Raw genomic sequence first — 12420 nt, forward strand, 5'->3', positions numbered from 1 at the left:
TCGATGCTTCTGTCCAAAGTCGTTTACATGAGCTGATATTCTGTCGCAATTTTCTGTATGAACGTACGCCAAAAAAAAAGAAAAAAAAAACAACAGAGATTTATCGTAATAAACTGCAAAGTGACCTCTTGAGTGTGTTTGAGTTTTTGTGGATCTGATTGCAATTTAACATTGCATTCTGGTGAGGGATCCCTCCCTATGAAGAAATCTCTGGGTGGAGATAAGCTCCTCAATGAACTTACACCCGTTGGTGTCTCTGAATCTTTAACATGTGATCGAATCAGCCGATTAGAAAATAGAAAGGAAAATGTTAAATTTAACGATAAACAGAGAAAAATTTTTTTTTTAATCAAATATCATGATGTTTTCTGCCTCTTCTATATTTATTTATATATGTAAGTAATTAACTATGAATTTTGGAACAGATTTAATGCATGAACTCGAGTTATTACTTTTCCATTTTGAATCTTACAATCAGCACGAAGCTCTATTTCAAAGGCATCCAGACACATGTATATGGAGTATGATGCTTTTGAGGTTCACCCCTGGGACTGGAAAACACACGACGACCCCTCGAAACAGGTGGAGCTTGGGCTCCTTGGAACCAGGAGCGTCTGACGTGGTCTTGGTAAACACCTGGTGGATAGAATGGAAATGACACCCTGTGGAACAAACAGGGGGGTGGATGACTGCTTCATTCGCTCACCATGAGCGGTGGTCTTTTTTTAAGAATACTTCAGGATCATGCATTTATTTTCCCTACATTTTAGATATTTAAAAGGTATATCTCACACGTATTTATTCATTTTATTTTAATTCACATTTTATTTTTTATCACTTTGTTGAATGTCACTGCTTTGCTGCTGCAACACCTGAATTCACCCCTTGGATTAATAAAGTATTGTCTTATCTTATGGCACTAATTTAAATGTTAAATGTAAATAGATAGGGATTCTCCTCTCATGACACGACCCACTACGCATAAAAAGCTCTGTCCCGGCATAGAAAGGTTGTATAAACTTGAGCTGCCTTCAATAAACTGCACATCGCTGGGCAAATAGAACATGAATCCTAAACCCCACCCTTATTATTGATGGTCCGTTGTTAATGGTTTGTTTGCTTTTAATAAAGCAAAAAGAAAATAAAAAAATAATAATGTTGCTGCGATGGACCCCACGCTATTCCTCTATTGACCCGCCTAGGGGACCGCGGACCACGGTTGGGGGTCTCCCCCGCCCCCCGGTTTTAGATGACGAAAACCGCGACTTAGAACGTTCAGAGAAGGCGTCCCAAAAAAACCTCCAAAGAGTACGAGTTGAGCCTCTTCTGCTCTTCTTCTTCTCGACATCCGAGCCGCATTCCTAAAATCTTTCCGTTTGAGGAGATTCCGCGGCACATCTGGCGGGTCCTGGGTGCGATCCAGACGGGGACGCGCCGCGCGGCGCTCGGGGGGTGGGAGGAGAGGGAGCGGAGAGGGGGAAGAAGCAAAGAGAAGAAAATAAAAACCAAAAAAGAAAGAAAGAAAGAAAGAAAGAAAGAAAGAAGAGGGCAAAGAGGAGGGACGTCAGAGAGAGAGAGAGGGAGAGAGAGAGAGAGGTTATTTTGGCTGAAGTCAAAGGTCCCAGACAGAGGCTTTGGCTTCGTTCAGCTCCAGGTCAGACTCTATGGCGCTCCTCTCATTTTGCAAGCCGCCCTCAGGTCAGTACAACCTCGGCCCTGCTGCCGCTCACTGATCTGGGATCTGGGACTGGCCTGCGTCCTTGTGCTCGGATGAAACTGCATGCTTTTCAGGGATTGACACGACTCTGCCAATAGCGTTTCCCAGAGGGGCTTTTGTTGCAGGAGAGTTGATCACTCTGTCCTCTCATATAAAGTTCTGTTAGGTCTGATATGGCTTGTCACACCGGACAGTACCCTCTAAGGCACTTAGTCTCAACCTTTTTTTTCACGTCAAGGACCCTCAGTTTGATGCACATTAGGGCTCTGACATCGTTTGATATTTGCAAGGGGGTGCGAGAAAATGAAAGATATAAAAAAGGAGGCCCGTCAACGTAGACCTGTGATGCTCTTTCTTACACAAGTTCATATGGGTCTCTGAGGTCCACAAAACATGTTTTAAGATTTTATTTTATTTTTTTGCTAAAAAATACAACTAAGGTTATGCATTCTAACCCTTCTAACCTGGAGGCCTGACCTGACCTCTGTCTATGCCTCTAAATCCATTGTGTTCCTGACGCTCTGTTTAAATGGGTGGAGCCAGCCTCCCGAGGCCACAGGTTCCGTCAGCCAAGGGAGTTTGAGCTTCACTCCGGCTCTCGTTGTATTTACCCTTTCACTGATTTCAGCTTAGCAGTCTGCCAAAACCAGTTTCTGAACAATTTTGGGGCGAGAAATAAGCAATCCAGTTGCTGAATATTCACTCACTCCTTTCACTCATTGGATCTACAAGACCTAATTTATACGTTTGTTCCGACATTCTCCGCCGTGTCCAACGCTTGGAGCGCTGCGGGGTTACGGCGCGGCATGGGGCTTTTTTTTGTTTCATTCAATTGCGGAAACTTCGTAAAATAAAATAAAATAAATAAAATATATACACCTACGCTTTTGTTTGGAGGAACACGGAGAACACACACACACACACACACACACACATGCAGAAAGAAACGCACTGTAGAATACATTTTTAAATTCTTACATTTCAATGGTATGCAGTTTTGTCACGGACAGTTAGAAAAATTGTGCTGGTCTGTACAGCCAACCGTAGGGCACTTCCCACGCTTAGCCCTTTGCTTTGATGCTAGTGGGTCCGGTTGCGCTTGAGCCATGGATGGAGTCACTCAGATGGCGGGGCTGTTCTATTTAGAATGATGCCCTCGGTGACCTGTATCATGGCAGCAAAGCCGAATTGCTCGTTTCACCAGACGTCTTCTGAATTAGAAATCTCACGAAAAACTGACTGTGCCGTCTTATATCACAGTGTGTGTATTAGAAGGTCCATCAGAGACCCACATGAATGTGCACAAGCACTGAAAAAGTGAGTTTTGCATAATTGGTCGACTTTAATGTACACTCACTGAGAACTTCAGTCGGAACACCTGTACACCTACTTATTCATGCAATTATCCAATCAGCCAATCGCGTGGCAGCAGTGAAACTCATAAAAGCATGCAGATACGGATCAGCAGCTTCAGTTAATGTTCACATCAACCATCGGAACGGGGGAAAAAAATGTGATCTCAGTGTTTTTCGACCGTGGCATGATGGTTGGTGCCAGGCGGGATAGTTTGAGTATTTCTGTAACTGTGGATCTCCAGGGACTCTCACACAGCACGGTCTCTGGAGTTTACTCCGAATGGTGCGAAAAACAAAAAACCAGAGAGCGGCGGTTCTGCGGACGGAAACGCCTCGCTGATGAGAGAGGTCGACAGAGAACGGGCAGACTGGTTGGAGCTAACAGACATGCTACGGCAACTCAGATAACCACTCTCTACAATTGTGGTGAGCAGAAAAACATCTCAGAAGGCACAAACACGTGGAACCTTGAGGCGGGCGGACTCCAACAGCGGAACCACGTCGGGTTCCACTTCTGTCGGCCAAGTGCACAAAGCTGAGGCTGCAGCGAGCACAGGCTCCCCAAAAACTGGACGGTTGAAGACTGGAAAAACTTTGCCTGGTCTGAGTAATCTATTTTTCTGCTGAGGCACACGGATGGTGGGGTCAGAATCTGATGCCAACAGCTTGAATACATGGAGCCAACCTGCCATGTGTCAACGGTCCAGGCTGGTGGAGGTGGTGCAATGGTGTGGGGATTTCTTCTTGGCACATTTTGAGCCCGTTAACACCAATCCATAATTTTGAGTATTGTTGCTGACCATGTGCATCCCTTCATGGCTACAATTGACCAACTTCTAATGACTACTTCAAGCATGATGATGCACCGTGTCACAAAGCAGATATCGTCTCAAAACGGTTTCATGAACATGACAATGAGTTCAACGTTGTTCAGTTTCCTTCCCAGTCACTGGATCTGAATCCAACACAACACCTTTGGGATGTGATAGAACGGGAGATTCGCAGCATCAATGTGCAGCTGACAAATCTGCAGAACTTGTGATGCAATCACGTCAACATGGAGCACAATCTCAAAGGAATGTTTCCAACATTGTGTGGAATCCACACCAAGAAGGCCTCGCCCAGTGTCAGTATAGTGTTCCTCGTAAGGTGCTCAGTGAGTGTATATTTTAAGCATTCATTTAACATGACCAATTACATTTCATGAACTGTGTTTATTTTACATTTCTAAATCGAATGGTATCAGAGAAATGAACAAAATTTGTGCATATTGACATTTGTTTTCATTATTCATTCATTTTTTCATTAGTTGTGCACCTTTCTGCCCCATTAGCCTGTGTGAATAGACAAAATATACTACACATTAATGTGACTGCTCAACCTGGTTTACTATATATATACGCTACTCACAAAATGTTAGGGATATTCGGCTTTCGGGTGAAATTTCAGGATGAACCTAAAATGCACTATAAACTTTACAGGTGAACTTAATTTGACCTTCTCTAAACTTTTGAATGCACATGTCCACAATGTTTCAGTACTTTTTGCACAACTTGCTGTTCTCTAACAAGGAGCTGAACGGCAAAATTCACAACAGGTGTTTGATCCATGAATTGACCAATACATTTCCTGGTTCAAATAGAATTGGTATTTAAACAGTCCTCTTCATCATGCTGTTCACATTTTTACATCATGAGACCAAGACGACACCTAACAATTGATCAACAGTACCTCGCCATTGTGAGGCTTCAAACAGGATGTTCTCAGAGGGAAGTGGCCACTGAGCCTAGAGTGTCACAGAGTGTCACCAGCAGCTTGCAACAGAGATACAGAGAGACTGGAAGAGTCACAGAAAGGCATAGAAGTGGACGTCCTTTGGCCACATCCCACACTGATGACCGCTTCATTGTGAACTGTGCCCTGCAGAACCGGATGATGATGCCACTCAACTCCAGGCACATTTAAGGGAGGTGAGAGGCACCCAAGTGTCACGTCAGACCATTCAAAACCGTTTACATCAGCGTGGTCTGCGTGCTAGATGACCTGCAATCGTCATCATTGTCTTGCACGGGCCAGGGAGCATTTACGCTGGACGAGGGACCAGTGGGCCTCAGTGCTGTTCTCTGATGAAAGTCGATTCACGTTGAGCAGAAATGATGGCCGCCAACGATGTTGGAGACGTCAAGGAGAGCGCTATGCATCAGCCACTGTTGTCAGCAGACGAGCCTTTGGTGGTGGTGGTGTTACAGTGTGGGCAGGTGTGTCTAGTCAATACAGAACTTCCCTACACTTTGTGAATGGTACAGTGACAAGCCCATACTACCTGAATAACATCATTAATCCAGTCATTGTGCCCCTGCCTGAACAACACAGGCCTCATTTCATCTTCATGGACGACAATGCTCCAGCTCATCAAGGTGGCATCATTAGGGAACGGCTGCTGGAGACTGGGGTACCTCAAATGGAGTGGCCTGCACTTTCTCCAGACCTGAATCCCATAGAAAACCTATGGGATCTGCTGAGTCGCCATGTAGAGGCTCGTAACTCTGTACCCTAGAACCTCAATGACCTGAGGGCCCCCTTCAAAAAGAGTGGGGGGCCATGCCTCAGCAGACAATAAGTCGACTTGTGAACAGCATGAGACGTCGTTGTCAAGCTGTAATTGATGCTCAAGGGCACATGACAAGTTATTGAGACGTTGACATTTTTTGTTGTGGTAAACCCACCACTGTTGTTGGCTTTTGTTTCAATAAATTGTTTGAGATGAGGAAATCACCATTGCACGCTTTAACTTAAATGCCCAACTTTCATGATATAATATCACTGTAGCATGAACTTTTTACATTTTCCATAAATTTCACCCGAAAGCCAAATATCCCTAACTTTTTGTGAGTAGTGTGTATATGTGTGTGTGTGTGTGTGTGTGTGTATATATATATATATATATATATATATATATATATATATATATATATATATATGTGTATATGTGTGTGTGTGTTTTGAATTGTCTTTTTTGCGAAGGGGGCATTAATTCCTTGGAATTCTAGGGAGGGGGGCTCAGCAAAAATAATTTTGGAATACCACTGAATTAGTCTCTGGCACCCCAATCTAAGAAGATTTTAAGTTATTTATGATTTAGACCAAACTTCCATACCTGTGTATACTATTGTTAGGGAGATAACTGTGAAACTATGATCGTAACAGTAATTATTTTACATTCTCAAATGGTTCTTACATCTTCTACATTAAATAATGGTGAGTAAGTTTAAGTTTCGCTGTTAATCATTTTGCTGGAGACCCCTCGGAACCTCTTGAAGGACCCCTGGGGGTCCCCGAACCCCGCGTTGAGAACCACTACTCTGAGGTAATGTTGACTCATTGTACCCTCGGCATGGGTACTTTTTTGCAATTTTGGTACTCTGGTGACAGATTTGTATATTACTGTTACAAAAATGGTCATAATAATTGTAATAAATTTGGTCTTTACAGGGCACCGTCGCATGGCAAGCCATTGTGTGCAATGATAGTGTCCCATAAAATGTGTAATTCTATCTTTATATCATATTGCATGTATTCTATTCACTCAGACTGCATTTGGATTATATGTAAAGCTTAAGTGATACAGTATGAGTCATGTAGATTGACTACTTGTTTACAGAGGAGCAGGTGGATCTACTTAGACATATTAAAATTGGTATTTGGCTAGCCAGTGAGTGTACCATGAAGGCCAGAGAAAGAAACGTTAATGCCCTCCACTACACAGGCACCGTTTATTTTTATCATTAATGGTCTGTTTCCAAGATGTAGCTCAGCTTTGACTTGCAAAATAAGATATGGAACTTTTGCGCCAATGGATAGGATGCCGAAAGATAATCCAGGTCTGCCAATATTTGTGTATTGAATATTCAAACCTGTACTTTCATGCAGAGAAACAGGAAACAAGTGGTGTCACCATACAGGACGTCTTCCCGTGCAAGGCTCGGAACATCTGTCTGTCTGAATGCACTTCAATATGTGACCTCTGTGTCAATAATTAATTGTGATATTAATTGTGTGTGTGTGTGTGTGTGTGTGTGTGTGTGTGTGTGTGTGTGTGTGTGTGTGTGTGTGTGTGTGTGTGTGTCCTCTCCCACAGGGCCGGTCAGAGTGACCAGAAAACAGACGGTCCTGTACTGCCTGCTCCTGTCTCTTCTCATATGTGAGTGTGCTGTGGAACCTGTTCTGGCGCGACACTCTGAGCCAAGGGGCTGTTGCATTTACGAAACACCAAACACAACACGGAGTACAGGAGGCTTCCTGGCCGCGCGGCACAGTTTTTTCGCGCAGCCCTTTCTTGTTGAATAGAACATGTGTAAAGTCGAGATCATGTGGCAATTACCGGCAGATTGTTTTAATTGGAACCAGTTCCTATGAAATTCCACACTCATCCACGGAATCGTTTCCTGTTCCACGTTGCATGTCTTTGTCTCTTTTAACAGAGACAACAACACCCCCTAAACATGTCTCTATCTCCTCAGACCTTCTCCAAAGACAGAAGGCCACTGTCAACATGGCAGCATCTGACCCTCTCATTCATGGTCTTGGGTCGGACAAAGGAGGAGAGATGACTGATGAAGTGGTTGCCAGGTCGATGGGGCAGCCGTCCCCGTTCCTCTCGCCGTGGGGAGCCCCCCTGGTGTGGGGGGACGGCAGTGACTCGGCGAGGCGCAGGGCGGCCTTCGCTCAGCAGGGCGTCCGCACCGGCCTGCTCGTCCTGGTAGTGGGAGGCTACGGCCAGTTTCTCCGCCGCTTCCTCTCGTCGGCCGAGGTCCACTTCCTCCCCGGCGGTGCGGTCACGTACTACGTCCTCACCGATAACACCCGGACCCTGGATCCCCCCGTTCAGCTGGGGCCCGAGAGGGACCTGAAGGTGGTCCCCGTGGCCGAGCTGCCGGGCTGGGAGAGGCTGGCCCAGCGCCGCATGGACCTGCTCGCCGCCGCCATCAAACACCCGATCGGCAGCGAGGTGGAATACGTGTTCTGTGCCGACGTCGACCAGGTGTTTGTGGCCCCCGTGGGAGAAGAAATCCTCGGAGACTTGGTCGCCACTCTGCACCCCGAGCTGTACGGAATGCCGCAAAATTCCTTCCCGTATGAAATTGACACCAGCTCATCGGCCTGCGTGGAGGAGGGTGAGGGCGACTACTACTACACCTCGGAGCTGTACGGAGGGCTCGTGGCAGAGGTGTACAGCATGGCGCGCACCTGCTCCCTGCTCATCCTGCGTGACCAGGAGAACGGGTTCATGGCCAGGGGTCTCGAGGAGAGCTACCTGAACCGCTACCTGATCAACCACAGGCCCACCTGTGTGCTGTCGCCAGAGTACAGCTGGTGGGAGTCTGCCCTGTCGGCCGACGTGCCCGTGCAGAGGTTGGTCTCGCTCGGGAGGCAGTGTGAGGCTCTGGACGAGCAAAAGAGACAACAACGCAACTGCTGAGCGGCCGGACAAGGACTGGACGCCGCGCTGCTGGTCTGCTCGGCCGGGGTCCGTAGGGGGCCCTCGCTTACCTCTCGTTATCCTGTCTTCATTCCTTTGGTAACGGTCCCCGCCGGGCGATTATCACGCTAGAGCGATAATAGGACATGCGGGTAAAATATAAGAGTTGGGCTGTGACAAAATAAAAGCAGCAGTGTTTTTTAAGTTGTGAGCTTTTTATTGAAGTAGAAAATAAAAAATATATATTCTTGTTGTCATTGTCGAATTGGTAGTAAGACGCATTTGTAGGCACAAGGCCCTGTTTTCAATGTACACACTGTTCTGTAAATGCGAACAAGCAGCGCCAAGATATGCTCAACCCCACAATATGCTCTCAATTAAAGCCCTGTTTCGGGTGAATAGCGTACTTTGGGCAGCCTATCTCCCCTGCGCCAGACAAAGAGGAAACGGAGCTGTCTCTTTAAACTCTGCACTGTCCTTTCCATTAATGTCAGCTGGTGAGATACTGCTCCGCTGGCTTTGTGGTCAGTAGCGATAAGAGTCAACAGTGTAAGTGCACACTTTCCCTGCAGCGGCCAATCATTAACTGGAGGAGCGGCTGTTTCAAGGTCTTTAAATGCAAGATTGCGGTATTTAAAGACCTTGCGCGCAATCTCCACAAAATTTGCAAGGAATTCAATGCGGGGGGCAGAGTCGTGAAAACGATTCGTATCAAACTCGTCTTGTCTGAGACGAGCCTGTCCCCCGTCTCCTTCCGTCGGCGGGGGGGGGGGACGACGACAAACACAGTGATCACGGGCGTTATCTTTACGATGATCCGTGAGTCGACCTCAGCCTCTGCGCCTGCGCCGCGCGCTCACCAATGCGCTCAGCTCTCTGCCTGTTCCTCGCATACTTTGTTTTTAATGGGAGGATCGCGCAGCAACAGATGGCTTTTTCCCCCGCTGCCAGCAGAGCCTCTCTCCTCAGGGCCAGATCGCCACGTGGAGAGCAGTCGGAGTTAAACTTCAAATAGTCCTCCGACGCCACTGCTTTTTTTTTTGAGCCGGTTAACGTCCTGCAGCTTGCCGGGGCCTACTGCGTCGACGATATCACCCCAGGGATGCATCGCGATGTGATGGAAAACTTATTGTGCAACTGCAAAATATCGAAGGGGAACACTTCCTCACCACTGAGTCGTGAGATGTGGAGTTCTGAAGTTCCAAAGAATGCCACATCTCAGTCTGTAACAGATTATTATCATCATATTTTAATCATCATCACATACTCACAGCTTTTCCTGAGGCTTACCACAATATGGATAAGGGCTTTAGCCAAAGTCTTGTAATGCAGCCCTTATTTTCTTGCTCACTACGCTAGACATCAGCTTGTCATCACCTCCGTAATATAGAAGCTGCCTCTACTAACCCATGTTTAGGATTTCTCCGTGTATATAAATGGGGATTGCAAAACCCATGCTGTGCTTTGAATGACTTCCTTATCCCTGGTGTGCGTCGTGGCCGAGGCTCATTCTGGCTGTGGCAGCAGGCTTACTCACATACTAGCAGTGGGAGTATTATGGAAAGTCTTACCGCCACCTAAAGAGAATTTACATACTTAACCATTGTTTGAAATGATTATTGACTCTCTTAGTCACGCTGAGGGAATTGCTCACAGCTAAGAATAAGAACGTTGTTTCAAGTCGTGGTGCTTTGTGTTTTTGTAGTCCTCGTCAATGCTTCAAATGTGGTTTTTCATTTTTGATCTCATAATGTCCTGTGTGCATTAAAGTGCATCGGTCTGACATCACAGTATTCTCCTTCCTGTGGCTCCCTCCTCGCTCCCAGAGCTTCATCCCTCTTCGGTCCTTGTTGTCCTTCATTTGACAGTGTTAACAACCACATCCTCCTCTTCTCTCCGACCTCAGCCCTTCGTACGCTGCTCTCGCCAAGCTCTCGTTTTGGCCGGCCGTTGGACCTCTGCACCGTCCACTCGGGACGCCCGTGTCCCACACCAGGGCTACCCCCCCTTACACTGCGTCCCTCGGCTCTCCGATCACCTCCCGTCGCTTCTCCTCTCGATCACACCTCTCCATTCCCTGTTCAGAGACCATGTCTCAAAGTTCTTGAATGGTAATTCATCCTCACAACCTGGAAAAAGACTGACCTCACACAGACCTCTCCATTACCCCCGAGAGGGGGTAACGCCATCTGTCTCACCCGCCGTTTCTGCAGCGGCCCTAACAGCCGGAGCCGTAGTGTGCGGCAACAGCTCTGTTGAAAAATGATGTGAGTTCTTATTGATAAGGTAAAAATGTGTTGATTTAAGGAGCGAGCTGAAACAAGTGCTCGCCGGCGTTGAGGCAACAGCTGTTTTGCCCAAGACATCAGGCGCACCTGATGTAGTCTGGTGCTGGCGAGGCCCTGAAAAATCACCAAGAAAAACTCCCGAAAACATCACAACACCCCGCTGCTCGTCGGCACTTCTCTTCCGCACAGTTTGAATGGATGTTGAATGTTTACCGAAATGATGGGATGGACTGGTTATTTGACAGTGATGCCGTTCCCCAGAAGAGGAGAAACATCTCTTCACGTTTTAAAGACAAAGAGATCCTTCCTCGAATTGGGATCAATCGCGACGGCTCCTGCAGGTCACCGATCCAGTAAATAAAAAGGTAGCATCTTTATCTCTTGGCTGATTACAGCCCCCATGGCCTCGCTGCAGAACACGTGCTGCTGAGTAGCACCAAAGTGAGAACCTGTCCAAATAACAGATCCGTCAATGATTAACTTCTGCTCAAAAAGATATCAACAGCGGTCTGATTACAGCGCTATAAGAAAAAGCATACGGGAGAACATGTTCCTCCATAAGTCGAAAACGCCAGAAATGAGGGACGTCTTAATTCATTTCATTCCTAGATATTGAACGTGAATATGCAACAATGAAACGTAGTTGTTACAACAACAACAACAACAACAACAACAACAACAACACGAGTGTTTATTTTTCACCCCATTGGTACGTAGAGAATAGTGCTTCCCTGTTTGATGTTCAGCCTTAAACAGCGGGTGTCTATGTAGGCTTACTCCATGTGCATTACAATCAGGAAGATCCCCATTAAAGGACACCTTCAGGGCTTTTGTAAACACATAAGCTGCAAAATCAATTATTGCTCTAAATTCCGTACTATGGATCTTTTTTGGTGAGCACAGAAGGGCAGCTATATTAACCACAGAGCCCCAGGGATTTCAATGATATACCTTTTGAAACAATTGTTTTTTTTCCATAGAACTTTGCAATGTATGGGAAATGTTTACAATAAAATATAATAGAATATAATAGAATAGAACAGAATAGAATAACTTATTTTTCTAATGGATCTTCAAGTGCTGTGGCCAACATGTGTTCGTAGAAGCTCTTTGTCTTTTATGATTGTCACCTCATACGTGTTGACCCAAAGCTTTGTGGGTGTATCTGCTGTTGCTGATAGGATGAGTGGCTCAGATGTTATACTAATTGATAATGGTATTAAGTGATTCAATTCAGAAAGCCTTTTTTCCCCCCACTGCATTGCTCTGTGAAATGACCGTTAACGTGCGGTTTTGTTGATCAATGTGTCGCCGTGATCGTGAATTGTTCAGTGATTAAACATTGCATTGCAGGGCTTCTTGAAAGTAGGACTATATGCATTGTGTGCCGGCGTGTGAAATTGTTTGTGTTGGAGTGACCCGTCGGGGGGATGGGCGGGGTAAACAGCCACGGTAATCTGCTGGATTCACACAGGCTTTTCCACACCCTGCCTGAGGCAATGCCACGCCAAAACACACGGCCTAATCGGCCACCGGGACTGAGGCTGAGAGATAGCGGAGGCCTGAGGCATGTGCCCACGG

At 46.3% G+C, this 12420-nt stretch overlaps 1 protein-coding gene across 1 annotated transcript; it reads left to right on the plus strand.

Moving 5' to 3' along the window:
• Positions 1-1504: 1504 nt before the first annotated feature.
• Positions 1505-8858, plus strand: LOC307230874 (globoside alpha-1,3-N-acetylgalactosaminyltransferase 1-like). Its single transcript, XM_080001347.1, has 3 exons — positions 1505-1698; positions 7211-7273; positions 7593-8858. Exons 1-3 carry the CDS (start codon positions 1665-1667, stop codon positions 8549-8551), a joined length of 1056 nt encoding a protein of 351 aa, XP_079857473.1. The 5' UTR covers positions 1505-1664; the 3' UTR covers positions 8552-8858.
• Positions 8859-12420: the final 3562 nt, after the last annotated feature.

The sequence above is a fragment of the Zeus faber genome (assembly GCF_960531495.2).
Source record: "Zeus faber genome assembly, chromosome: 5".
NCBI lineage: Eukaryota > Metazoa > Chordata > Actinopteri > Zeiformes > Zeidae > Zeus > Zeus faber.

Coding starts and splice junctions, on each gene's coding strand:
- LOC307230874 (XM_080001347.1), top strand. CDS start 1,665: ATGGCGCTCCTCTCATTTTGCAAGCCGCCCTCAG. Junction 1,699..7,210: donor ATTTTGCAAGCCGCCCTCAG/GTCAGTACAACC, acceptor CCTCTCCCACAG/GGCCGGTCAGAGTGACCAGA. Junction 7,274..7,592: donor GCTCCTGTCTCTTCTCATAT/GTGAGTGTGCTG, acceptor CTATCTCCTCAG/ACCTTCTCCAAAGACAGAAG.